This window comes from Mesoplodon bidens (genome assembly GCF_964165515.1).
Source record: "Mesoplodon bidens genome assembly, chromosome: 18".
In the NCBI taxonomy this organism is placed as follows: Eukaryota; Metazoa; Chordata; class Mammalia; order Artiodactyla; family Ziphiidae; genus Mesoplodon; species Mesoplodon bidens.
Genome location: NC_138175.1, coordinates 28,645,525 through 28,672,405, shown reverse-complemented (window position 1 = coordinate 28,672,405; position 26,881 = coordinate 28,645,525). Strand labels below are relative to the sequence as shown.

General features: G+C 51.6%; 1 protein-coding gene across 2 annotated transcripts in view; it reads left to right on the top strand.

Annotated features, from left to right (window-relative positions):
• Positions 1 to 61: 61 nt before the first annotated feature.
• Positions 62 to 26,881, top strand: part of CPNE2 (copine 2) — a 54,540-nt gene continuing 27,720 nt past the window's right edge. The window contains exons 1-3 of one of the 2 annotated variants that reach the window (XM_081216457.1): positions 62 to 279; positions 23,755 to 23,969; positions 26,310 to 26,489. In XM_081216457.1, the coding sequence (XP_081072583.1) occupies positions 23,790 to 23,969; positions 26,310 to 26,489 (360 nt within the window). In that variant the 5' untranslated portion in view covers positions 62 to 279; positions 23,755 to 23,789. The remainder of the gene's footprint in view (positions 280 to 23,754; positions 23,970 to 26,309; positions 26,490 to 26,881) is intronic. The other variant, XM_081216456.1, reaches the window with a different exon arrangement.

The following is a 26,881-nucleotide window of genomic DNA, read 5'->3' as shown; positions in this document are numbered from 1 at the left end:
TCCCGCCCCACGCCCGCCCCCGCCCCCGCCCCCGCCCTCGGCCGAGGGAGGAGCCCGAGCAGCAGCCGCCGCCGCCGCAGCCACTGCCCGCCCGGCCGGGGAGGAGGACCGAACCTCGAGCAGCTGCGAGCGCACGCGAGCTGGCCATGGCCGCGGGGGCAGCGCCCTGAGCCTGTCCCGCGCCCGCGGGCCCAGCCGAGCAGGGGAGCTCCCGGGGATGCCCCGGAGGCCCGAAGTGCGGGGAGCGGCAGCCGCGCGGTGAGGGTAGCGGGACCCGGGGTGAGTGGGGCCCCGGCGGGGAAAGGGGCGGGTGGGGCGCCCTGGCGCGAGGGCTCAAGTTCGGCCTTGGGGCTCGGCTTCTGGTGCCAGTGGCGCCTTGGAAGGAAGCTGGGTTCCGCTTCGGGGGACTGCGGAACCACAAGCCCCCTCCCTCCACCCGCGCTCACCCGGACTCCGGCGTTTGGGTGACTGAGCTCCGACCCGGCCACGCGGGGGCGCTCCGTCTTCGCCCCGACCGCGGGGGAACAGGGCAGGGTGCCGAGAGGACGGTGGCGCCGCCCGGGGTCCGAGCCCAGCGGTTTAGGGACCCTCCTACCTCCCCGGAGGCGCCTGGGGGCTTCAGGAAGGTGGAGTCCCGCCACCATCGCAGCTGCGGAAGTGCTGAGTTCGGGCAGGCGCGGGGCCCACTCCTCGCCCCCCCGTGCCCTACTCCCAGCCCCCCAACCCCCCTCCGTCCCAGGCCCCAGAGAACTGCTAGAGAGTCAGCTCCCTGCGGGCGAAGGGGGAGCAAAGAGAGGGAGTGGAACTGGGCAGCTTCCCAGAAGTCGGAGTGTGTTTGCAAACTAGTTTTTTCTCAAACGCTGTCTGGCACCTGTGTGTTTAGGGTGGGGGCGGGGAGGGGGGAGCATGGCGAAAGAGAGAGCAAGGCCCTTTCTTCCTTCCCGTTCCTCGTTCCCCCGCAGCGCTGCTTCTCTGAAAAATAGAGGGTTCTTACTTTCCTCTTCCCATTTCATCCCCCAGCCTTGTTGGACAAGCCCCTTTGGGGAAGGGGCTGTGATTTGCCCAAGGTGACAGGTGGCACTGGAACCCAGGGCTCTGTTAGCCAGGTGGAAGTTCTTCTTACTGTCTGGGACTCCCCCAGCCCTGTTATGTACTGGGTGAAGTGACAAGGGCAAAGGATCTGGGAGAATTAGCTGAGTGACCCTTTGTTTGTCTGCCCTTAGTTTTTGCTCCCCTAGGGGTTGGGCTGTCACTGAGGGATGGGGGGCTTTTTCTGTTTCTTGGAGCACCCACAGCTTCAGTAATTGGGGAGAGGAGCCAAGCTGTAACCTTCGGCAGCTGCACAGCCCTAATGGAGAGCTTGGGAGACCTGGGTCTGAACGCCTACCCAACAGTGGGCTCCTGGCCTAGACCTTCCTCCCCTCCGAGCCTCCAGGTCCTCATCTGTAAAATGGGCTAATCGTCCAGGGCCTGTGCATATGGAGGCTGGGTGCAAGCATAAAAAGTGGTTTTATTGCAGTTCCTCTGGTATGGAGCCCAGTGAGTGCTGGGAGTGTCCCAGGCATGTGACATAGCTGGCCGGAGTGGGAGGGGTCACCCAGGCAGTTTTCTCCATGGAAAGAACTATGGGCTAAGAACGTGGACACTTGAGTTCTCCTGGCCCTCTGCCGTGTCCTGTTTGGGTGCCTTGTCACTCCTAGGGCTTCAGGGCGTTTCCATTGGTAAAATGAAGCAAAATTTGACACAATCCAGTTTACAGGGCTGCTGGGAGACTAGAACCTGGGCCAGGGGGCAGGTGTTCTGCAAAGTTGGGTGCACTGGTGGTCATGGGACCTCCCTCCCAGAGGCCACAAGAATTAAAAATCCAGGGACGTAAGAAGAGAGTCGGAGCTAGAGCCTCAGTTTCTGTGCCTGTAAAATAGTGAGAGCAATACTCTGTACATCTTTATAATCTTTTAGGGTAGTTGTGTAGTTCTTTAAAGGTAGTTGTGAGGATTAAATTAGACAACAAAGGGCTTGTGCACCAGCGCTGTGACTGGTGCCCGGTAAGCGCTCAGTAAATGTTAACCATCGTTATCATTATTCATGGGAATATTAGTAAGCCTGACGTGGTTACTGATTTAGGATTCCTTCTGGGATTTCCTCAGGCCAGCTCGCTTCTCCCCCACTTCCTTCCTGGAGAGAGGAGCCTCGGAATCCAAATGTTGGACTTCTGGGCTGTTCCAGGGGCAGGCAGGGTCCTGAACAGGAAGGTGCCACTAGGCTGAAGAGAACACCATGGGGGATGGTAGATCCAGTGGGGTGGTCCCGTTTCCCCCACCTTGGGCTGGCCTCACAGGGCTCTAAGGGGTGATGGAAAACAGAAGAGCATTCTCTAGGAATTCCCTCAGGAGCAAGGTTGCCAGGCAAGGTCCCCTACTGTGAAGCCCTCAGCCAGGGCCGGGGTCCCATCTGCCTGATGCTCTCCGCTTCTCTAACCCTTGCAGGGGCTGCTGAGTCAGGGCAGTCACATCAGGAATCCATCTCCCTCCAGCTGGGAGACTGTGGCCTCAGAGAGGGGGCAGGATTCCTCTCCTCCTGCCGGGTCCCCTGCAGGACACAGGGTGGGCTCCTTGGAAGCCAGGAGGCCAGGTCACCCTAGGGTCTTGGCAGGCAGCAACTGGAGAAGACGATCATGTCCCACCGATGCCGTCCAGAAATAGGGTATGGAGTCCCAAGGGGATTCATGAGGTCCTACAGGGCCTGAGGCATGAGCGGGGGTCCGAGGCACCTCCTGGCTCCCAGCCAGGTGTCCTCTCCCTTCCTTGGGCCACCCGGCCTCTGCTCTGTGGTGGCGTCAAGAGGGCTGTGCTGGCCCATGTCCTGGAGTGTTTCTCCACTAGCCCTGTCCACACGTGCCTCCAGAGCCCTGAGATGAAACTAGACTAGACGCTGATCCCTCGCTCACCATCACATCACCTTGTTTAACTTTTCCCGAGCCATTAGCAGCTCTCTCCCAACATCTGATTCATTCAAGTGTGTGTCAGTTTGTTCTCTGCCCTCCTCCCCAGGGGGTCAGCTCTAGGAATGGCAAGGGCATCCTGTGTCCATCTTGTTCAGGGCTCTTTCCCTGCACTTACTGGCTTAATGGCTGAGTCCGCCCCTCCTCGTGGCCTCCTGTTGAATGGGTCTGTGATGTTGGGTGATGGAGCCTAGAAGAATCATGAGCTCACCCTTTGGGGTTTCTGGAGGAATCTCTGTCTCACCGTACTGAGTGCTGGGGCACTGTCAGAGGGCAACGATGGAGGAGGGGCAAGTGCTGGCCTGGGGGAAGGGAAAGTCGTGAGTCTGGGAGAAGGTGGGATTCTCCCGGCACTGAAGGTCTGGGGGAGGTGGTCATGGCGGCTGCTGATCTGGGTTGGGTGTCACCTGCTGCCGTTGCCTGCAGAACCAGAGGTCTGGGGTGTGCTGGGGAGAGTTACCCATCCTCCCGGTGACCTGGACCAAGTCTCTTAACCTCTCGGACCTCGGTTTCTTCATCTTTGTGGGAGCTTTAGACCAGAAGCTAGCTGTTCCCTTGCTTTCTTCATGTGGTTCTTTTTTTTTAAATTTATTTATCTTTGGCTGAGTTGGGTCTTCGTTGCTGCGCGCACGCTTTCTCTAGTTGCGGTGAGTGGGGGCTACTCTTCGTTGCGGTGCGCGGGCTTCTCATTGCCGTGCCTTCTCTTGTTGCGGAGCACGGGCTCTAGGCACGCGGGCTTCAGTAGTTGTGACACATGAACTCAGTAGTTGTGGCTCACGGGCTCTAGAGCGCAGGCTCAGTAGTTGTGGTGCACGGGCTTAGTTGCTCCGCGGCATGTGGGATCTTCCCAGACCAGGGCTCGAACCCGTGTCCCCTGCAGTGGCAGGCGGATTCTTAACCACTGCGCCACCAGGGAAGCCCCTTTCATGTGGTTCTTAAGGCAGCCATGAAAGGGGTTGTAAACCAAAGAGGGCTTTGCCCAGTTGGCGTGATTCCTTTTCCACCTGTGGCTTCGGGTCCCTGCCTTCCAGAAAGGCTTCCCTCACCATGCAACCATCTATTCGTCACTCAACAAATGTGTTGTGTTTTGTTTTGTTTTAATAGCGTAATATATCAAGGGTTTATTTACTGTTTTAGGTAGAGCCACAGATTTGTTTATTCATAGACTTTAAAAATTTTACTTTATATTAGAGTATAGTTGATTTACAGTTTGTGTTAGTTAGTTTCAGGTGTATAGCAAAATGATTCAGTTATACATATACAAATATCCATTCTATTTTTTAAAATAAATTTATTTATCTTATTTATTTCTGACTGTGTTGGGTCTTTGTTGCTGTGCGCGGGCTTTCTCTAGTTGCGGCGAGCAGGGGCTGCTCTGTTGCGGTGCGCGTGCTTCTCATTGCGGTGGCTTCTCTTGTTGCGGAGCGTGGGCTCTAGGCACGCAGGCTTCAGTAGTTGTGGCACGTGGGCTGTAGTTGTGGCACGCAGGCTCAGTAGTTGTGGCGCATGGGCTTAGTTGCTCCACGGCATGTGGGATCTTCCCTGACCAGGGCTCAAACCTGTGTCCCCTGCATTGGCAGGCGGATCCTTAACCACTGCTCCACTAGGGAAGTCCCATGTATCCATTCTTTATCAGATTCTTTTCTCATATAGATTATTACAGAATATTGAGTTCCCTGTGCTATACAGTAGGTCCTTGTTGATTATCTGTTTTATATATAGTAGTGTATATATAACCATAAGTTTGGTAACCATAAGTTTGATTTCAAAGTCTGTTTCTGTTTTGTAAATAAGTGAGTCTGTTTCTGTTTTGTAAATAAGTTCATTTGTATCATTTTTTTATATTCCACATATAAGTGATATCATATAATATTTGTCTTTCTCTGTCTGACTTACTTCATTTAGTATGATAATCTCTAGGTCCACCCATGTTGCTGCAGATGGCGTTATTTCATTCTTTTATATGGCTCAGTAATAGCCCATTGTATATATGTACCACATCTTCTTTTTTTTTTTTTTTTTTTTTTTTTAAATATGGAACGCTTCACGAATTTGCGTGTCATCCTTGCGCAGGGGCCATGCTAATCTACTCTGTATCGTTCCAATTTTAGTATATGTGCTGCCGAAGCGAGCACTGTACCACATCTTCTTAATCCATTCCTCTGTTGATGGACATTTAGGTTGCTTCCATGTCTTGGCTGTTGTAAATAGCGCTGCAATTAACACTGGGGTGCATGTATCTTTTCAAAGTATGGTTTTCTCTGGTTATATGCCCAGGAGTGGGATTGCTGGATCATATGGGCTCTAGAGCGCAAGCTTAGTAGTTGTGGCACATGGGCGGCTTAGTTGCTCCGCGGCATGTGGGATCTCCCTGGACCAGGGCTTGAACCCCTGTCCCCTGCATTGGCAGGAGGATTCTAAACCACTGCGCGACCAAGGAAGCCCAGCACCACTTATTGAAGAGACTGTCTTTTCCGCATTATGTATTCTTGCCTCCTTTGTTGTAGATTAATTGACCGTAGCTACATGGGATTATTTCTGGGCTTTCCATTGTTCCATTGATCTATAAGTCTGTCTTTGTGCCAGTAACATTACTGGTTTTTTTCTTTTTTAAATATTTATTTATTTATTTGGCTGCGCCGGGTCTTAGTTGTGTCACGTGGGATCTTTTAGTTGTGGCATGCGGGATCTTCAGTTGCAGCATGCGGGATCTTTTTAGATGTGGCATGAGGGATCTTTTAGTTGTGGCATGTGAACTCTTAGTTGCAGCATGTGGGATCTAGTTCCCTGACCAGGGATCGAACCCAGGCCCCCTGCACTGGGAGCGTGGAGTCTTAGCCACTGGACCACTGGGGAAGTCCCAGTAATATACTGTTTTGCTTACTGTAGCTTTATGGTATAGTCTGAAGTCAGGGAGCCTGGTTGCTCCAGCACCATTTTTCTTAAGATTGCTTTGGCTATTGAGGGTCTTTTGTGTTTCCATAGAAAATTTAAAATTTTTTGTTCTAGATCTGCAAAAAATGCCATTGGTAATTTGATAGGGATTATATTGAATCTGTAGATTACCTTGTCATTTTGATAATATTGATTCTTCCAATCCAAGAACATGGTATATCTTTCCATCTGTTTGTGTCATCTTTGATTTTTTTCATCAGCATCTTATGGTTTTTGGAGTACAGGTCTTTTGCCTCCTTAGGTAGGTTTATTCCTAGGTATTTTCTTCTTTGACACGATGGTAAATGGGATTGTTTCCTTAATTTCTCTTTCTGATCTTTCATTGTTAGTGTATAAAATGCAACAGATTTCTGTGTATTAATTTTGTATCCTGCAACTTTACTGAATTCATTGACGAGCTCTAGTAGTTTTCTGGTAGTTTCTTTAGGATTTTCTATGTATAGTATCATGTCATCTGCAAACAGTGACAGTTTTACTTCTTCTTTTCCAATTTGGATTCCTTTTCTTTCTTTTTCTTCTCTGATTACCATGGCTAGGACTTCCAAAACTATGTTCAGTAAAAGTGGTGAGAGTGGAATCCTTGTCCTGTTCCTGATCTTAGAGGAAATGCTTTCAGCTTTTCATCGTTGAGTATGATGTTAGCTGTGAGTTTGTCATATATGGCCTTTATTATGTTGAAGTATGTTCTCTCTATGCCCACTTTCTGGAGAGTTTTTATTTTTTATCATAAACGGGTGTTGAATTTTTTTTTTTTTTTTTTTTTTTGCGGTACGCGGGCCTCTCACTGTTGTGGCCTCTCCCGTTGCAGAGCACAGGCTCCGGACGCGCAGGCTCAGCGGCCATGGCTGACGGGCCCAGCCGCTCCGCGGCATGTGGGATCTTCCCGGACCGGGGCACGAACCCCTGTCCCCTGCATCGGCAGGCAGACTCCCAACCACTGCGCCACCAGGGAAGCCCACGGGTGTTGAATTTTGTCAAAGCTTTTTCTGCATCTATTGAGATGATCATATGATTTTTATTCTTCAGTTTGTTAATGTGGTGTATCACACTGATCAATTTGCAGATATTGAAAAATCCTTGCATCCCTGAGATAACTCCCACTTGATCATGGTGTATGGTCCTTTTAATGTATTGTTGGATTTGGTTTGCTAGTATTTTATTGAGGATTTTTGTGTCTATCTTCATCAGTGATATTGGCCTGTAATTTTCTTTTTTTGTGGTATCTTTGTCTGATTTTGGTGTTAGGGTTGTAGCAGCCTCATAGAATGAGTTTGAGAGTGTTCTTTCCTCTGCACTTTTTTGAAATAGTTTCAGAAGGATAGGTGTTAACTCTTTGCTAAATGTTTGACAGAATTCACCTGTGAAGCCATCTGGACTTTTGTTTGTTGGGAGGTTTTTTTTTGTTTTTTTTTTTTTGCGGTACGCGGGCCTCTCACTGCTGTGGCCTCTCCTGTTGCAGAGCACAGGCTCCGGACGTGCAGGCTCAGCGGCCATGGCTCACGGGCCCAGCCGCTCCGCGGCATGTGGGATCCTCCCGGACCGGGGCACGAACCCATGTCCCCTGCATCGGCAGGCGGACTCACAACCACTGCGCCACCAGGGAAGCCCCTTGTTGGGAGTTTTTAAATCACAGTTTCAATTTAAGTACCTGTGATTAGTCTGTTCATATTTTCTATTTCTTCCTGGTTCAGTTTTGGGAAATTGTACCTTTCTAAGAATTTGTCCATTTCTTCTACGCTGTCCATTTTATTGGCATATAGTTGCTTGTAGTAGTCTTTTACGATCCTTTGTATTTCTTTGGCATCCGTTGTAACTTCTCCTTTTTCATTTCTAATTTTATTAATTTGAGCCCTCTCCCTTTTTTTTCCTAATGAGTCTGGCTAAAGGTTTTTCAATTTTGTTTATCTTTTCAAAGAACCAGCTTTTAGTTTCGCTGATCTTTTCTATTGTTTTCTTCATCTCTATTTCATTTATTTCTGCTCTGATCTTTGTGATTTCTTTCATTCCAACTTTGGGTTTTGCTTGTTCTTCTTTCTCTAGTTGCTTTAGGTGTAAGTTTAGGTTGGTTATTTGGGATTTTTCTTGTTTCCTGAGATAAGATTGTATTGCTATAAAATTCCCTCTTAGAACTGCTTTTGCTGAGTCCCATAGGTTTTGTATCATTGTGTTTTTGTTTTCATTTGTCTCTAGTTATTTTTAAATTTCCTCTTTGATTTCTTCAGTGATCCATTGGTTGTTTAGTAGCATATTGTTTAGCCTCCATGTGGCTGTGTTTTTTACAGTTTTTTTCTTTTTTTTTTTTCTTTTTTTTGCGGTACGCTGGCCTCTCACTGCTGCGGCCTCTCCCACTGTGGAGCACAGGCTCCGGACGCGCAGGCCCAGCGGCCATGGCTCATGGGCCCAGCTGCTCCGCAGCATGTAGAACCCTCCCAGACCACGGCAAGAACCCGCATCCCCTGCATCGGCAGGCAGACTCTCAACCACTGCACCACCAGGGAAGCCCTACAGTTTTTTTTCTTATAATTGATTTCTTTTTTTTTTTAATTAATTAATTAATTAATTTTATTTTTGGCTGCATTGGGTCTTTGTTGCTGAGCAGGGGCTACTCTTTGTTGTCATGTGCGGGCTTCTCACTGTGATGGCTTCTCGTTGCGGAGCATGGGCTCTAGGTGTGCGGGCTTCAGTAGTTGTGGCACGCGGGCTCAGTAGTTGTGGCTCGCGGGCTCTGGAGTGCAGGCTCAGTAGTTGTGGCACACAGGCTTAGTTGCTCCAAGGCATGTGGGATCTTCCAGGACCAGGGCTCGAACCCATGTCCCCTGCATCGGCAGGCGGACTCTCAACCACTGCGCCACCAGGGAAGCCCTGGGATTGTTTTTGTAGGTCTTTTTTCTTCTCTTCCTCTTTTGTTCTCTTGTGATTTGATGACTATCTCTAGTGTTGTGTTTGGATTTCTTTTCTTTTTTGTATGTATATCTACTGTAGATTTTTGGTTTGTGGTTACCATGAGGTTTTTTTTTTTTTTTTACCATGAGGTTTTGATATAGCTGTCTGTATATATACAAGATTATTTTAAGTTGCTGGTCTCTTAATTTCAAATGCATTTCCAGTATCCTGCATTTGTATTCTCCTCTTCTCATGATTGCTGGTTTTGATATCATATTTGTGTGTGGATGATTTCGTACCTTTACTGTATGCTTACCTTTACCAGTCAGCTTTCCCATTCATAATTTTCTTGTTGCTAGTTGTGGGCTTTTCTTTTCTGCCTAGAATTGTTGTAAAGCTGGTTTGGTGGTGCTGAATTCTCTTAGCTTTTGCTTGTCTATAAAGCTTTTGATTTCTCCATCAAATCTGAATGAGAGACTTGTTGGGTAGAGCTTTGCTTGGTTGTAGGTTTTTCCCTTTCATCACTTTAAATATATCATGCCACTCTGTTCTGGCCTACAGAGAAAAATCAGCCGATAACCTTATGGGTATTCCCTTGTATGTTATTTGTTGCTTTTCCCTTGTTGCTTTTAATATTTTCTCTTTGTCTTTCATTTTTGTCAGTTTGATTAATGTGTGTCTCAGCATGTTCCTCCTTGGGTTTATCCTGTATGGTACTCTCTGCACATCCCAGACTTGGGTGACTGTTTTCCTTTCCCATGTGAGGGATGTTTTCAGCTATTACCTCTTCAAATAGTTTCTCAAGCTGTTTCTCTCTCTCTTCTCCTTCTGGGACCCCTATAATGCGAATGTTGGTGCTTTTAATGTTGTCCCAGATGTCTCTTAAACTGTCCTCATTTCTTTTCATTCTTTTTTCTTTATTCTGTTCCACAGAAGTGATTTCCACCATTCTATCTTCCAGCTCACTTATCCATCTTCTGCCTTATTTATTCTGCTACTGATTCCTGCTAGTGTTGTTGCTGTTGTTTAATCTATTTATTTATTTATTTATTGACTGCGTTGGGTCTTCATTGCTGCGTGTGGGCTTTCTCTAGTTGCGGTGAGTGGGGGCTACTCTTTGTTGTGGTGTGTGGGCTTCTCATTGTGGTGGCTTCTCTGTTGTGGAGCATGGGCTCTAGTGTGCAGTCTCAGTAGCTGTGGCACACAGACTTAGTTGCTCCGTGGTATGTGGGATCTTCCCGGACCAGGGCTCGAACCCGTGTCCCATGCATTGGCAGGCGGATTCTTAACCACTGTGCCACCAGGGAAGCCCCCTGCTAGTGTACTTTTTTTTTTTCAGCCTTTAATGGGGCATTGGCGCGTGTTTGCAGAGCCTGGGAGAGGGGAGTGGGAACACAGAGAAGGGGATGAACAATACAGGTCACAAGGTTTCCGCATGTATTTTTCTCACTTTACTGCTCTCTTCTCCCTGCAGTCCTGTCTATATAAATCTAGGGGAAAAACTCTAAAGTCATTCACTGGGTGCCTTCAGTGTAGAGGCCAAAATGGTTTGCTGGTTTTTTGTTTAATTTATTTTTTGTTTTATTTTATTTTTGGCTGCGTTGGGTCTTCATTGCTGCGTGTGGCCTTTCTCTAGTTGCAGGGAGCGGGGGCTACTCTTTGTTGCGGTGCGCGGGCTTCTCATGGCGGTGGCTTCTCTTGTTGCAGAGCATGGGCTCTAGGCATGCAGGCTCAGTAGTTGTGGCATGCGGGCTCAGTAGTTGTGACCCGCGGGCTCAGTAGTTGTGGTGCACGGGCTTAGTTGCTCCACGGCATGTGGGATCTTCCCAGACCAGGGCTCGAACCCGTGTCCCCTGCATTGGCAGGTGGATTCTTAACCACTGCGCCACCAGGGAAGCCCAGTTTGCTGTTTTTTCTAAACCTACTTTGCAAATGAATGGGGCGGAGTGAGGCTCTAAGTGTTACGCAGATTGTGAAACTGAGTTTTTGGATGGTTAAGTGACTTTTCCAAGGTCACAAAGCCATAGAATGGCCAAGCCAAGGCTTCAGATGCACCCCCTGGGTCACTCCCAAGTGCATATAGGGTGAATATGCCACCCCTGCTCTTAACCAGGTCCTGAAACCAGGTGTGTGATCTCAGTTGGAACACTGTGGGTTTTGGCCAGGTTGGAGTCTTGGCCAAAACCCAGATTGGGACTTGAACCCACGTGGCCGAGTGGTTTCAGGACTTAATGAAGCTCAGGTACTTGATGTCTCATTGCAGAAAGAATTCAGTGAGAGACAAAGTGATAGGTAAGAAGTGGATTTATTTAGAGAGAAACACGCTCCACAGACAGAGTATGGGCCATCTCAGAAGGCGAGAGCAGCCTGTTTGTTCTTTAAATTTTCTAGCTCTTTGTTAAACATTTCTTATATCTTCTTGGTCTGTGCCTCTATTCTTTTTCCATGATCTTGGATATCTTCACTGTCATTACTCTGAATTCTTTTTCAGGTAGATTGCCTATCTCCACTTCACAGTTGTTTTTCTGGGCTTCTATCTTGTTCCTTCATCTGGAACATATTCCTCTGCCATCTCATTTTGTCTTTCTGTGTTTGCAGTCCCACAGGCTGCAGGATTATAGTTCCTCTTGCTTCTGGTGTCTGCCCCCATCTCCTTGTGGCTTCTTCTTTGTCTTTGGAAGTACAGTATCTTTTGGTAGGTTCCAGTCCTTTTTTGTCAGTGGTTGTTCAGCAGCTGGTTGTGATTTTGGTGTTTTCTTGAGAGAAAGTGAGCTCAGGTCCTTCTCCTCCACCATCTTGTCTGGGCAGGCTCCTCAGCAAATGTTTTTTGAACAGCTCCTCTATGGACTGTGCCGAAGCTGGGGTACAACTACAGAGCTCTGAATGGAGTTGGGGGGATAGAGTGAGGCAAGCAAATGACAGAGAGACAGGAAAACTTAAGATGGTGGAAAATGCCATAAAAAGAATGAAGCAGGGTGAAGTGATTGAGATTGGTGAGAGTCTACATCAGGGAGACTTCTGGAGGAGGAGGTGTGACATTTAAGCTGAGATGTTAACCTATGGCATGACATTCATGGCTGTATCCCAGCAGGAACTAGGATACTTCCTGGATATGCTCCATGGATATATATATATTTTTTTAATTTATTTATTTACTTTTGGCTGTGTTGGGTCTTCATTTCTGTGCAAGGGCTTTCTCTAGTTGCGGCAAGCGGGGGCCACTCTTCATCGCGGTGCGCGGGCCTCTCACTATCGTGGCCTCTCTTGTTGCGGAGCACAGGCTCCAGACGTGCAGGCTCAGTAGTTGTGGCTCACGGGCCTAGTTGCTCTGCAGCATGTGGGATCCTCCCAGACCAGGGCACGAACCCGTGTCCCCTGAATTAGCAGGCAGATTCTCAACCACTGCGCCACCAGGGAAGCCCTCTCCATGGATATTTTTGAATGAATGAAGGAGGGAGGAGTGCCCAAAGCAGAGGAAAGAGCACATACAAAGGCCCTGAGGTGGGAACATGCTCAGTGTGTTCCAAGAGCCCTTTCTCTCCACCACGCAGCTCTCTGTCTCCTTTGGTGGCTCTTGTGTCTCGTCAGGAGCTAGGGGCATCTGGCCCGCCTCCTGTGCTCTGGCTGTCCCCGCCCCGTGACACAGGAGAGTGCATGCTCAGCCCCCAGCAGATGATGCTATCCAACCTCTCCCTCCTTTGGGCCCCCAACAATCTTTCCGAGTCTAAGTCACATTCCTGTGGGCACCCTGAGGGCTGTGCTGGGCAAGAGCACAGTGGACCCCATCTCCTTTCAAACTCTGGTTTGCCACTGACCAGCTAAGTGACCTTGGGCAGTGTATTAGTTTCCAAGGGCTGCTGTGAAGCCACCACAAACTGGGTGGCTTCAAACTACAGAAATGTATTCTCTCACAGTTATGGGGGCTAGAAGTCCAAATACAAGGTGTTGGCAGGGCCATGCTCCCTCTCAAGTTTCTAGGGGAGGGTGCCTTGTTGCTTCGTCCAGCTCCCGGTAGCTGCAGGCACCCCTTGCCTTGTGGTGACGTCACTCCAGTCTCTGCCTCCTTCCCATGGCCGCCTTCCCTCTGTGTCTTAACATCGTCCTCCCTTAAGGACATCAGTCATGTGGGAACAAGGGCCCCCCGTACTCCAGCATGTCCTCATCTTAACTCTTTACATCTGCAGCTACCCTGTTCCCAGATATGATCACATGCTGATCTTAGGGGTTAGGATTTTAACACCTCTTCTGAGGGACACAGTTCAACCTCTAATAGGCAGGTTACATAACCTCTTTGTACCTCAGTTCTCTGTTCTATGAAATGGGGTGGTAATAATAGGGCTCCTCTGCTGGGGTTGCAGGATGGCCTGCACAGAATGGTGGGAACCTCTGGACAGGGCCAGGCACACAGGAAGCACGCGGTCAATGCTGTTATTTCCATCTTCTCAGTGAAGGTTTCCTGGGAGCAGCTGGCACTGTCCTGGGCCAGGAGGACTTACTGAGGAGGGCCTGGGGCTGGGCTGTGGGCTTCTTGCCTGGGATGCAGAGGCTCAGAGAGGCCCCTCCCCGCGTCTGGATGAGAAGGGGCGGGTGGGCGCCTCTTCAGGGTGGCGGGGTGAAAGCCATTAACAGAAGGTGGGGAGCTCAGTCTGCAGAGGGATGTGAGTAGAGGGTGCCCAGCCACTGTAGGCGCCCACGAGGGGATTCGGGTACTGAGCAGGCCCAGATGACCTTTCAGGCCCAATCAGCCTGGAGCTCCTGGGCAGGAGCTTGGGGCTAGAATCCCAGAGCAGCCCAGCAAAGACTGAGGGGCATATGTAGACTCCCCAAAGCCAGAAGGGGCCTGAACCCTGACAGGCAGGGAAACTGAGGCGGAGAGAGGAAGGGACTTGTGGGGAGTTCACATAGCGAGTTGGGAGCCCCTGTCTCCTAGTCTCCCCATGGTAGGCCCCTGGGTGGGTGTGGATGCCAGGGGGTAGGGCCCCAGGGCTGGGTCCCAGTCCCTGAGGCTGCCCCACAGTCCCTTTCAAATGAAGCTACTTTGGAATGACTTTGGCTGGTGGTCATTGTCACCATGCCCTCCTCCCTCCATTAGCTTGGTCCCCCCTCTCTGAGCCTGGCCAGATTCACCCCGAGGTCCCCGAAGTACTTCCTGCATCCCAGAGTCCATCCACGCCCGTCCCCTGTAGCACTTGCTGGGAAGCAGGAGGGCAGGGCGTCGCCTGCCGCACTTTGCAGATGAAGGAGCTGAGACCTAGAGGGAAGGGGGAGCAGAAGCGGGCAGAACCCAGTGCCTGGACTCCTTAGACGGTAGTGTGGAGGCTGCCTCTCAGCCTGCTGGACCAGCCCCTGGGGCAACAGGCTGGAGATAACCCGGGATCAAGTCCTTCAGAACAAGGCTCAGCTGAACCAGGGTCCTGGGGATCCGGAGGAGGCCCCCTTCCCCAGAGTCCAGAGCTTAGTGATTTGGTGGTGGTTACAGAGAATAGCCTCCCTCTGGGTGTGGTCTGGCCACAGCTGGGAGCCTCAGGGGAGCTGGGGGTGGGGGGCGTCAGGGCTGACCCCTGCAGCAGCCTCCTCCCCATGCCGTCTGTATCTATATTTATCCCCATGTTGGCCTGGCTGCCTGTTGGGAGTGCAGCGTCTTCAGAGCTCAGCAGCTTTAGCTAAGGTAGGGAAGTGATTTGTGTCAAGATGCTGCCCGCCCCCCACCTTGACGGGAGCACTAGTCTGCTCTCTGAGGGGCTGTGCACCGCCTGGCAGGAGCCAGTGCAGCAGTGGGTGTGCAGCGAGGGCCCCAGGGAGTATTAGCAGCTTGGGGATGGACCCCCCCACTTCAGAGAACCAGCGCTGTGGGACATTGGGGTGGTAGGGCTGCGGCTAGAAGGTGGCACCAGATAAACTGTAAAGCCTTTCAGATCAGAGATTCAGAGAACTCCTGATTTCCGAAATCCTAGAATTCCCAAACCCTGGGATTCTGTGAATCTGTGAATCTGTAGGCTTCTGCAATTCCAAGATGCCACAGATTCTCTTCCCTTCCCCTTCACTCTTCCTTCAACTTTCAGCAAACGTTTGTCGAGCTCCCGTTCTATGCCCCTCTGCGCTGGAAACAACAGAGATGAAAATAAGATCTGGTCCCATCTTTAAGCTCAAGTGAGGGTGACATTTCCTAAGCCAGTGGTTGCAATATGGTAACAATGTAAGTGCTTCCCTCTCCAGGGCCAGGGGCTCAGGGGGCACTTTGTAGAGCAGTCCCCAAGTTGTGTTTTTTTAAAAAACGTTTTCTTGAAGTATAATATACAAAATAGAGCAGACTTCCTGCTCAATGGCTGTTCACAAACCAAAAACATCCATGTTAGCACCCCCTAGACTGAGAAACAAAGGTGACCCTCACTGAAGCCCCCTGGTAGCCCCGTCCGGTTACTCACACCCTCCCCCACTATCTTGCAATGCCCCTCCAGCAGCATAGACTTGTTTTGCTTAACTTCATGTAATGAGATTTATGTAATGGGTTTAACTTCATGTAATGAGATTATACAGGATGACATGCTCCTTTGCGTCCGGCTTCCTGCCTTCAATATGTTCATAAGACCTGTTCATATTGTTGCTGTCCTTGTGCTTCCTTCACGCTCGTGGCAGTGTAGTCCACTGTGTGCACGTTCACCATTTATTTATCCCTTTTCCAGATGATAGGCATTTAGGGGACTCCCGGCCTGGGTATCACAAATAGTGCTGCTCTGAAAGTTCTCCGGTGTGTCTTTTGGTGAACATATGGTGTGTTTCTGCTGGGCGTTGCTGGGTCATCATAAGGGATGCATTTATTTAGCTTTGTAGTCGCTGCCAAACATTTCTCCAAAGCGGTTGTACCAATCTACACTCCCGTTGGTGACGTGTGAGAGTTCCAGTTGCTCCACATCCTTGTCAACACTTGGTATTGCCAGCTTTTTAAATTTTATCCTGGGGGTGGGGGCAGGAAGGCATAGTGGCATTGATTTCGTTTGGTTTTGCTGAGCTGAGTTTGAAGAATGACAGAGCTAAGTGAAGAAGAGGGAAGGGCATTCCAGGCAGATGGAGCAGCATGTGCAAAATTACAGAGGCATGAAAAAGTACTGTTGGAACTCTGTGTAGTAAACAGCATAGCTAGAGCCAGAAATGTGTTGAGGCAGTGCGGTGGGCGGGGGTGGGGGGGGTGGGGAGCAGGGGGCGGCGGCTGTCAGGGTGTTTGGACATTGTCCTGAGAACAGTAGGGAGTCCCGGAGAGGATTTTCTCATTTGAGCGAGTACCTGCAGTGTGTCAGGCATTTTGTAATTTACATTTTTTTAAATTAGTTTCTGCTTTATAACAAAGTGAATCAGTCATACATATACATCTGTTCCCACATCCCTTCCCTCTTGCGTCTCCCTCCCTCCCACCCTCCCTATCCCACCCCTCCAGGCGGTCACAAAGCACCGAGCTGATCTCCCTGTGCTATGCGGAAGGGTAAGCTGTGACAAAGCGAAAGAGAGGCATGGACATATATACAGTACCAAACGTAAGGTAGATAGATAGTGTAATTTACATTTGATGGATAAGAAAACTAAACTGAGACTCAGAAAGACCAAATGACTTGTCCTGAGTCATATTAGCAGAGGCTCTGGAATGCACGTCCTTCCAAGCCTCAGTTTGCTCTTCTGGAGAATGGGAGTGGTGATAACACCTCAAGGATGTTGTGAAGCTATAGAAGTTAAAGTCCATAACACACTGGGCACAGGGCCTGGGGCAGGCGTTATTATTACTCTCATTTTATATCCTGTCTCCATCACCGCAGCCATACCACCCCCTCTCTTCCCTGCCAGCTGACAGGGTGGGAGTGGGCTCTCCTAGCTCCCACAGTTAGGAAGGGCTGGCAGAGAACTCTAGCTTCAGCACCCTATTTTCCTGCCCCACGGCAGGTCTTCTAGGACCTGAAGGTTGCTACAATGGTTAATCTTATGTATCACCTTGGCTAGGCTATCGTGACCAGTTGTTCAGTTAAACACTAGTCTGGTGTTGCTGTGTAGGTATTTTTTAGATGCGATTAACATTTAAATCAGTGGACTTGTATTAAAGCAGATTATCCTCCATTACGTGGGTGGGCCACATCCAGTCAATCAAAGGCCTTAAAAGCAAAGACTTAAGGTTTCTCCCAGAAGAAGGAATTCAGCCCCAAGACTGCAACGTAGAAACCTTGCCTAGTTTCCAACCTGCTCGTCTTGCCCTGTGGATTTCGGACTGAAGACGGCAATATCAACTCTAACCTGAATTTCCAGCCTTCAGTTTTGCCCCGCAGATTTCAGACTTGTCTTCTCCAACAAGCTCATGCGTCAGTTCCTTAAAAGAAATCTCTCTCTATATATGTAGATATCCTATTGGTTCTGTTTTCTCTGGAGAACCCTAGTACAGTTGCCATTTGACTTCCTGGATCTTTCTCATCTGGGAGATGGGGTGAAGGAGGCAACTTAGATCTGGATGTGTTCAAGGCATGTTCTGACCCTGTAAGTTCAGTAAATGCAGCCATCAGGGCTAGTGGGGACCAGGCATCTGGTTAGCCGAGGGTTCCAGTTACCAGAGTGTCACCATCTAGACCAGAGGCTGCAAACTCAGACGTCTGCCGAGACCTGGTGGGAACTCAGCGTGTGAAGTTGGCAGGGCTTGTATGGGGACCAAGTATGACATCTGCCTAATTAGGCCAAGAGCGGGCTAAACCAGAGCCATCCCTGCGGTATGGTCAGCCACCGGTGGGCCGTGTAGCAGCCTCCCGCCTAGGAGCTTGGTGTTCAAAGTATGGTCTCAGATGGGCCGCCTCAGCAGCGCCAGGAAGCTTGTGAGAAGTGCAGACTCTAAGGTCCTTCCCCAGACCTGCTGCATCAGAATCTGCCCCACCTACCCACCCCTCTGGGATTTGTGTGTTACAAGGAGGGCTTGTTAAAGCACAAATGCCATTCTGGGGACTCTGAGCAGGTCTGTTTGGGGCCCAGGAACCTGCCTTTCTAACAAGCTCCCAGGAGATGCTGAGGAGGCCCATCCGGGAACCACCCTTGGAGCGGAGAGAGCCTGCGGCCACCCCAGGATCCTCTGTTGTCACTGATTAGACCCCACTGAGCAGGATTTGCTGCATGATGAAGACCCAGGAGCCCTCAGCCCAGGAGAGTAGCACCTTGAAGGGTGTGTGGGTGTGGGGTCTGAATCTGTTACTCCCTCCCTGGCCCCCTATCTACCACTTTGGTCTCCCTTGGCATCTCTGAGCTGTGTCTTCCAGCTGAGAAAGGGAGCCTAGAACCATATCCTCAACGAGTTTTCACTCCTGGTCCTCTTTACATACACCATAAACTTCACACACCTCTCCCCCTGCCCCCAGCCATCAAGAATCGCTGATAATAGCACAAGCTGCATAGTGTCATTCTAAATGCTTTACCTCATTTAATCCTCGACATCAATACCTGATGAAAGCACTTTTGTTGTTCCTGTTTTTACAGAAGGGGAACAAAGACCAGAGAGGCTAAGTAACTTGCCTGAGATCACACAGCAGGTAAATGACAGAACCAGGGATTCAAGCCCAGCAGTCTGAATCCAGAGTCAGTGCTCTTACCCTCAGCACAGTACTGACCAGAGGACCGCACCCCTGTCCTCGTAACTGCTGCCAACAAGACTGTAGAGCATTACTTGCTGCAGTTCGCACTGAAAACAGAATTTCATTTTTCAGATATCAGGTTGAGCATGCTTTTTCAGAGGGCACAGGATGCCCCCCAGTTCTGACAGGCCATCCCGCTGTTGCACTTGCCCCTGCAGTGGGGGGCACCTCGGCACTGCCCCTCCCATCTCCCTCTTCCCCATCTGGGTCTCCAGGTCTCCACCTCAGCCGCTGCCTCCCCCGCCCCCTACCGGCTGTCTCCCTGTACCTGCCTCTATTGGTGTCTCCCATCACTGCCCGTCTCTGAACTGGGGCCCCTGGAGGCCACCTCGGTGTCTCTTCCCCACAGTGGGTGGGGTGCACAGCCGGGCTCCTGGGTCCTGAGCTGCTGGGGCCAGTGATGGGCGGGGAAGTTGGAGTAGGGCAGCCCTAGCTCTTAGCCTCAGCACCATTCTTCCCTGGCTTAGAAGCACCACTGCCCCCTTCTTGGGCCTTGGTTTCCACCTCTGTGAAATGGGACATGAACCCCTCTAGTGCTGGCCTCTTGGAGCAGTTATGATGGTCCCGGGACTGAGAAGGGGCTTTATGATCTCTCAAGTGCTGTGTGTAGCGGGGAGGTGGTTGTGATTCCTCTGGGGCTGCAGGTTAAAGAGCCTGCCTGAGGGGCTCCCTTCCTCATTCATTTGCCACAGTGTAGGTGCTGCTCTAGGTGTTGGGGAAACAGTGATCCCTCCCTTGTGGAACTTACATTCCAGACAGTGCACAAGGCAAATAGACAAATTAGTAAAAATGGTTGTAGATTGCATTGATCTGTGAAGGAACCAGTGTGGGGCTGAGATTGCATTAGCTTGGGTGACCAAGGAAGGCTTCTGAGGAGGTGACATGAAGCTGACAACTAAGACCTGTCATGTGATGGGACTTCCCTGGTGGTTCAGTGGTTAAGAATCCGCCTTCCAGTGCAGGGGACACGGGTTCGATCCCTGGTCGGGGAGCTAAGATCCCACATGACGTGGGGAAACTAAGCCCGCGTGCCGCAACTTGAAAGAAGACCGTGTGCCGCGACGAAAGATCCTGCATGCTGTAACTAAGACCCGACGCAGCCAAATAAATCAATTAAAAAAAAAAAAAAAAAGACCTGCCATGTGAAGAAAAGCATTTCTGGCAGGGGAAAGAGCAAGTGCAAAGGCCCTGAGGCAGGAGAGAGGTTAGCGTATTTGCAGAGCAGAAGGAGGCCAGTGCAGCTGGGGCACAGGGAGCGAGGGAGAGTGTGGCATAAGGTTGGGTCAGGTCAGGCCCTGTTGGCCTGGGGAGGATTTGGATTGTGTGACAAGGAAGGGCAGCCACTGGGAGATTTTCAGGAAGAGCTGTGGTAGCATCTGATTTGCATGTTTAAAGACTCCCTCTGGCTCTGGCAGGGTGTGGAAAAGAGAGAGTCTGGGGGCTGGGGTTCCTCAGGGAGACCTGACATGGGCCAGGGAAGTGGAAGCGGGGAGATGGGGACGATGCTGGATGCATCTTGGCGGTGGAACGGACAGCAGTAGTAGGGTAAGGGGGATGAAGGAAAGAGAGAGGTCGAGGAGGATGGGTTCCTAGGTTTCTGGCTAAAACTGGAATGTTCTAGACCTGTGACTCAGCACCAGAGTCTCCAAACTCTGTTCTTCTGCCTAAAGGGTAAGATGTCTTAGGAGCCCAGGCCAGCGGACCCTGTGGGAGCTTAAGCCTGTCTTGTTCATTGTTGAAGCCAGAGAGAGTGCTCAAGGAATGTTTGCTGAATGAATGAATGGGAATTCCCAAGCCCTGCCCACTCTTTGCCTCAGTTAACCCATCTGTAAAAGGGACTGCTAGTTTTGTATCCCCGCCTTCCAATTCCTTCCCCGGGGCTCTGGTCACCCCAGAAGGCCTGTGTCCATCTGGGCCAGGAGTCAGGACCATCCACGAGCAGGCCCCAGCTCCCCAGGCCCCCTCTCCAAGCCTGAAACCTCAAATTACCTGTGCTGCGGTGATGCCCCAGGGAGCGTTTCCATCTTGCCCAGATGCGCATGGCAGGCCCAACCCTCCCTTAATGACACCTTGCCTGCCTGCCCTCCTGCTGGAGTAGGAGGGGAGGGGGCCCGGCCCAGCCTAAGCCGTGGTTTCTTTTTCCATTGCGTCAGGCCTCAGGGTCTGGCCTGCCTGCCCGCTGCCGGCCAGCACAGAGGGGCCCACTCTGACCCCCCCTGCCCCAACTCCAGACATCATGTGCTCCCCGTTTCGGGGATCCAGAAGCTTCCAAGCAGAGGGTGAGTTGGGGATGGGGGACCTGCCCCTAGCTGGGGGAGGAGTGCCCCTTCCCCGCCCACTCATCACTCACTCTCTCTGGGGCCTGCAAGCTGATCCAGGTGGGGCCACAGTGGGCTCTGAGGAGCCTGGCCCAGCCCGACTGTCCCCTGGACCTGGCCCTCCTGGCCACACCCTCAGCCAGGCTGGAGCCAGTGAGGGGTAGGAGGACAGTGCAGTAACCTAGGCAAGGGATGATGGTAGCTCAGACCAGGGGGAGGGTGGGGGAGAAGTGGCCCCAGAGTGTCCATACAAGCGCTTGCCTTTGCATCTGTTAGCCTGCGGGCACGTGTGTGCGTGCGTATCGGTGTGACGTGCACAAAGAAATGTGTGAACCTGGGTGTGTGTACCTGATACCCCTCAGGTACGGGATGAAAACAGAGGTCTCTGACTTGGCAGTATGGGGGATGGTGGCCCAAATGGCATCTAGCATGTCATGAAGGGGGCTTGTGAGGTGGAGAGGGGTGGGTGAGCTGGAATCCACCCCATTAGTGATGATGGGAGAGACAGGGGTGCGGCCAGGGTAACCCCAGAGGAACTGGTGACCTCGGGGGCGCCGGGGTCTTCTTAGCCTCAGGCTCCCTTTGGCCTGGCTGACTCCCCAGATGCCCCCACCTGGTTCTAGGTCCCCACCATGCCCAGCAGTCCCCTGGCCCTGGGGCCATATGTTGGCCTGGGAGTCTGGAAAATTGGTTCACAGCCTGCCTCTGTTTCCTGACTGTGTGACATTGTACAGGTGACTTCTGCTCTGAGCCTCAGTTTCCTTATCTGCAAAATGGGGGTGACTCTTGTGCCCCACCCCACCCCAGGTAGTTGTAAGCATAAACAGGTGTTCTCTCAGCCTCTGTGTGGATGAGTCCAGCCCCCAAACACTTACCCACAAAGGCCAGGTTCCAACTCCTTGACTAATATCTTATCCCCTGACTGACAAGTGGGTAACTGGCCCTGCACTGCCCCAGAGGAGGGAGGTGAGAGGAGGCCATTCCTTCTGAGAGCATGACCCCACCTGACCATGCTGACCAGCACTGACTACAAGCTGAGCACGTCACCCACATGATGTCTCTGATCCTTATTCACTCTGGCGGGGCAAGTCCTAAAATCGCCTCACCCTCCAGAGGGGGACACTGAGGCTCGTTCATTCACTCTAGAGTGTTTACTGAGTGTCTACCAAGTCCCAAGAACTGTGCCAGAGCTGGGATCCTGCGGTAAGAAGACTACCCAGCTCCAGCCCTCTAGGACCTCATGTTCCAGGCTGGCTGAGAGCTGCGGAGGGCAGCCAGGTCCTGCGGGCTGCAGGCTCCCAGAGGGAGCCGGGGCTTTATTCGGAGAGTGATGGAAGTCTTGCAGGGTTTTAAGCAGAGAGGTGACATGGTCCAATTTGTGTTTTTAAAAGCTCACTCCAGGGGCTTCCCTGGTGGCGCAGTGGTTGAGAGTCCGCCTGCCGATGCAGGGGACGTGGGTTTGTGCCCGGGTCCAGGAGGATCCCACATGCCGCGGAGCGGCTGGGCCCGTGAGCCATGGCCGCTGAGCCTGCGTGTCCGGAGCCTGCGCTCCGCAACGGGAGAGGCCACAACAGTGAGAGGTCCATGTACCGCAAAAAAAAAAAAAAAAAAAAAAAAAAAAAAGCTCACTCCAGCCCCTGTGGGGACACAAGGGGTGGTTAGACTAAGGAGAGGCAGCAGGGAGGCTGGCGAGGAGGTGGCTGTCCTCCAAGCGGGAAGGACCGAGCCACAGTGGCAGTGCTGGGCCCGGTCCCTCTCCCTCTGACCCCAGCCCGCTTCCTGAGCGCCAGCCCCTTGCTGGGCACACAAAGCCCTGGTCTGCAGGAGGTCTGCGTGAGCGCGGTCCCCTCTTCCGCTCCAGACACAGCGCCCTGGGCATACCTGACAGAGAGAGGATCTGGACAGTGACAAAGCCAGTGCTCAGCCTCCGCCCTCCCACCGTCTGTCCCTAGAACAGAACCTCATTATAGTCACACGAGCCCAGGGCATCAGCACAGCACTGCAGTTTGCCTGCAGTATTTATTCTTGTCGTGTAAAAACTAGTTTCCATCGGAGGGGCTGGAGAGCTGCGTGTGTGCCGCAGGGTGGCCATGCCAAGTCAGGGAGGGATGAGCAAATTCGTGACCCCGCGAGGGGAACGGGGAATAGGGATGTCCAAAATGGACATCTTGCCGGGTGGCTGATGCTGGAAGGCGGGCCTGGGTGAACTTCAGATGTGCCAGTGGAAATAAGATCTGATCACACCTTGTAGGACTGTGTCATGATGTGTCGTTAGCACATGAGGAAACTGAGGCACAGAGAGCTGAGGATAAGGACCAACTCAGGCAAGATGTGAGCGATATGGAGCGTTTGTCCATTCGTTGATTTATACACTTACCTTTTTTTTTATCCAACAAATGTAAACTGAGTGCCTCCTATGGACCGGTCACTGTGCTTAGGCTGGTGATACAGGATGAACAAGACAGATAATGAACAAAGTCAAGTTTTGGATAAGTGACCAGAAGGTAGCTTCCTAGTGGCCAAAGCAGTGAGGGAAACGTGAGCAATTACAAACTCCGTTGTAGCCGCAAGATGCCGATATGCCAATTGGTCAGGAGAAGCCCAGGTTTTCCTGGCAAAATGAACGGGATGCCTATGTCCACTGTGATTTGTTGCTGATCTGACAGGGGCAGCTTGGACCTGTGTGTATCTCACAGGTAAAGACGGACCAAAGCAGAGAATGACTTCAAAGACAAACTAAACACACCTACCGGAGACTCCTTTTTCACGCATTTCCTGCATTCTTCAAGCTTTTGCCCATGTCATCCTCCACACTGCCACCCCGCCCCACACACACTCCTTTTGTTCCATCTTTACCCACATCTTGAGGGTCAGGTGGTGACGCCTCCCCAGGGTGGAGTGGCGTAGCAGATGTCTGTCCCCTCTCTGACCCCCAATGCTGTCCCCTCAGACTGCGAGGAGCTGCTGCTGCCGTTGCCGACCCCCATGGCCTACATGCCGGGTGGAGGTGCCCCAGCACCGGGGGTGGCCCCCATGGGCTCCCAGTACTGCGTGTGCAAGGTGGAGCTGTCAGTGAGCGGCCAGAACCTGCTGGACCGGGACGTCACCTCTAAGTCCGACCCCTTCTGTGTCCTCTTCACAGAGAATGATGGCAGGTGGAGCGAGGTGAGGCCCCTCTGTGCGCAGCTGCAATGGGTGGAGGGTGGCTCGGTCGCTGGGGAGGGGCTCTCATTGGATCCCAGGGACCTGGGGTCAGGCCCTTGGAAGTACTTGCAGTGTGGGCCGGGGGTTACTTAGAAAATTGTTATTCTGAAAATCAAATTTTATTTTAAATGTTTATAACAGTACTTAAAATAATTATATTTGTGTTTATTATAATTCATAGATTTATATTTATATAATTTTATATTTAGTGTTCTATAATATTTTAAGTTACTATAATATATAGTTAAAACCTTAAGAGTTTTGCAAAATGCTTGCTTTCATTTTTTAAATAACTTTCCCCTCTTATTCCTAAATGAGCACAGTCAGTGAGGAGCAAACAGAGAAATAGGGAACTCAGGCTTTGGTCCCAGAGCTGGACCAAGACCCAGCTCTGTCACTCCCTGCTGTGTGGCCTTGGGCAGGTGGCTATCCCTCTCTGAGCCTGTCTCCTCATCTGTGAAATGAGGATTTTCTTTCCCTGCCTACCATGGAGAGTCCCAGAGCTGGGGATGTTGATGGTGCCACAGCCAAGGACTTCTGAGCTGGAAGACTTTGGCCTGAGGGCTGGGGAAAGATGCAACTTAAGGAAGGATATTGAGAAATCCAAACTGTTAAGACTTTCAGTGTTTAAAAATGGCTTTGTTTCCTATTCCGAAAGGGGTCTATATTCATTGCAGTAAATTTAGAAAATCCAGGTAGACCTAGAGAAGAAAATCAAAATGGTTGGGAACCCGCCTGTCAGGGAGAACCAACTGTTAATGGTTTGGTATCCAGGCTTCCAGATAGTTTTACATGCACATAAATTTTCCAAAATATGTTTCTATTTTTCATAGTTATTTAATGAGGCTTCGGTGGGCGTCCCACAGAACATACTGTGGTTTACAAAGAGTTTCCACAGATGTTGGCTCCTTCTTATGATGCCAAGGAAATGGGCTGGGATTGTTGACCCATTTTACAGAGGAGAACTGGGGCCCAGAATGGGGAGGGACTTACGTGTCTCACCGAGCACGTTGGTGGTACAGCCAGAAGTGGGAGGTGGGGCATGAGGTCAGCCGAGGATTGCTGGGGGAAGCCCCAGGCCTGAGGCCAGCATGGCCAGAGTCCCCTCTGACAGGTCTCCGGAACTCCCCCCGCCCCCGCCCCGCCCCTTGGGGAGTGATGTCCTCCCCCACTGCACCCACCCCCACTCATGGCATGCCCCCCACCCTCCCTGACAATCTTGCTCCCACCCAGGCCAGACACCCTGGCTAAAAATAGCTCAGGGCCAAGACCTCTTCCGTCCCTGCTGCTTTCTGGCCCTTGGAAATGGGATGGGTGGGAGGAAAAATCAACACAGCCCAGGCCCCAAAATAGACTGTCACCCAGACTCCGCGGTTTGGGGCTTCAGTACAGAGAGGCTGGGAGGCGGGGTTCCAGTCCCAGCCCCACCAGGGTCCCACAGTGCAAGGCCCTGCCCTTCCCCAGGCCTCGGTCTCCACACTAGGTGGGGGGTGGGGGCCGCTAGCTTCCTGGTTTTGACATTCCAGGGTTCGAGGAAGGTACAGACACCTGCCTCCAGGGAGATGGGGAGCCCCTGACCTCACTCCCCGCTAAGTACCCCCCCTCTCTCTGTTTTTTCTCTCAGCTTCCATGTAAAATGTGGTTTGAAAAAAGGGTTCTCCCCAAATAAAAAGGATGAAAGCCACAGGTGTCAAATCCTTTCATTTTACAGAAGGGGAAACTGAGGTCCAGATGGGAAAAGGGACTCCCTCTGTCACTTAACCTAGGCAGGGACAGGGTCCCACCTCTTACCTTGGAACCTGGGTATGGAGTCAGGACCAGTGTGTTAAAAGTGTGAATGGTGGGCTACCCTGGTGGCACAGTGGTGAGAGTCCGCCTGCCGATGCAGGGGACAGGGGTTTGTGCCCTGGTCCGGGAAGATCCCACATGCCGTGGAGTGGCTGGGCCCATGAGCCATGGCCGCTGACCTGCGCCTCTGCAACGGGAGAGGCCACAACAGTGAGAGGCCCGCGTACCGCAAAAAAAAAAAAAAAAAAGTTGAATGGTAGAGTCAGGACTGGGTTCAAATCTTGGCCCTGCCCTCTAGCTGTTCGACCTTGGGTGAGTCACTTAACGTCTCTGTGCTTCAGTGTCCTTATCTGTGAGCTGGGAGTAATGATTGTTTCAGCCACCCGGGTAACTGGCCATAAGTGCCTGGCACAGAATTGGGTGTTCAGCAAGTAAGCACCATGATTCCCTGTAGCCCAAGAAGGGTTGAACCAGCTACTTGACTCTGACACCTGTTTCCCTGCCCCCTGCCAGTATGACAGGACAGAAACTGCAGTCAACAACCTCAACCCCGCTTTCTCCAAGAAGTTCGTCCTTGACTACCACTTTGAGGAGGTGCAGAAGCTCAAGTTTGCCCTGTTCGACCAGGACAAGTCCAGCACGCAGCTCGAGGAGCATGATTTCCTGGGCCAGTTCTCCTGCAGCCTGGGCACGGTGAGCCGGGCTCCTCCAGGAGGGCGGGGTCAGTGCAGTGCCGCCATAAGTCACCTAGCTCCTGAGGATGGGGCAGCCCCCTGGAGAGTCTGCTGCTGCCTGCTTTCCCTGGTCCCGTTTTCCCGCCTGGCTCCCGAGGCGGCATCACAAATGCCGACAGCCTTGGGGGCCAGCAGGCACAGAAAGGGGGGAGTAGGCAGGTGGGGTTGGGGCCAGGCTGAAGTGTTCCCCTCAGAAGACACTGAGCACAGTGCCACACAGGAGTGGGGCGCCCTGTGGCCAGAGCTTCTCAGTGGTAGAAGTAAGCAAGTGTGGTCTGGACTTCCTGGGATGGGAGCATCTGACCAGCAACCAAGACACCCATGATAGTCCCACTTGATGGCTGGCTCACT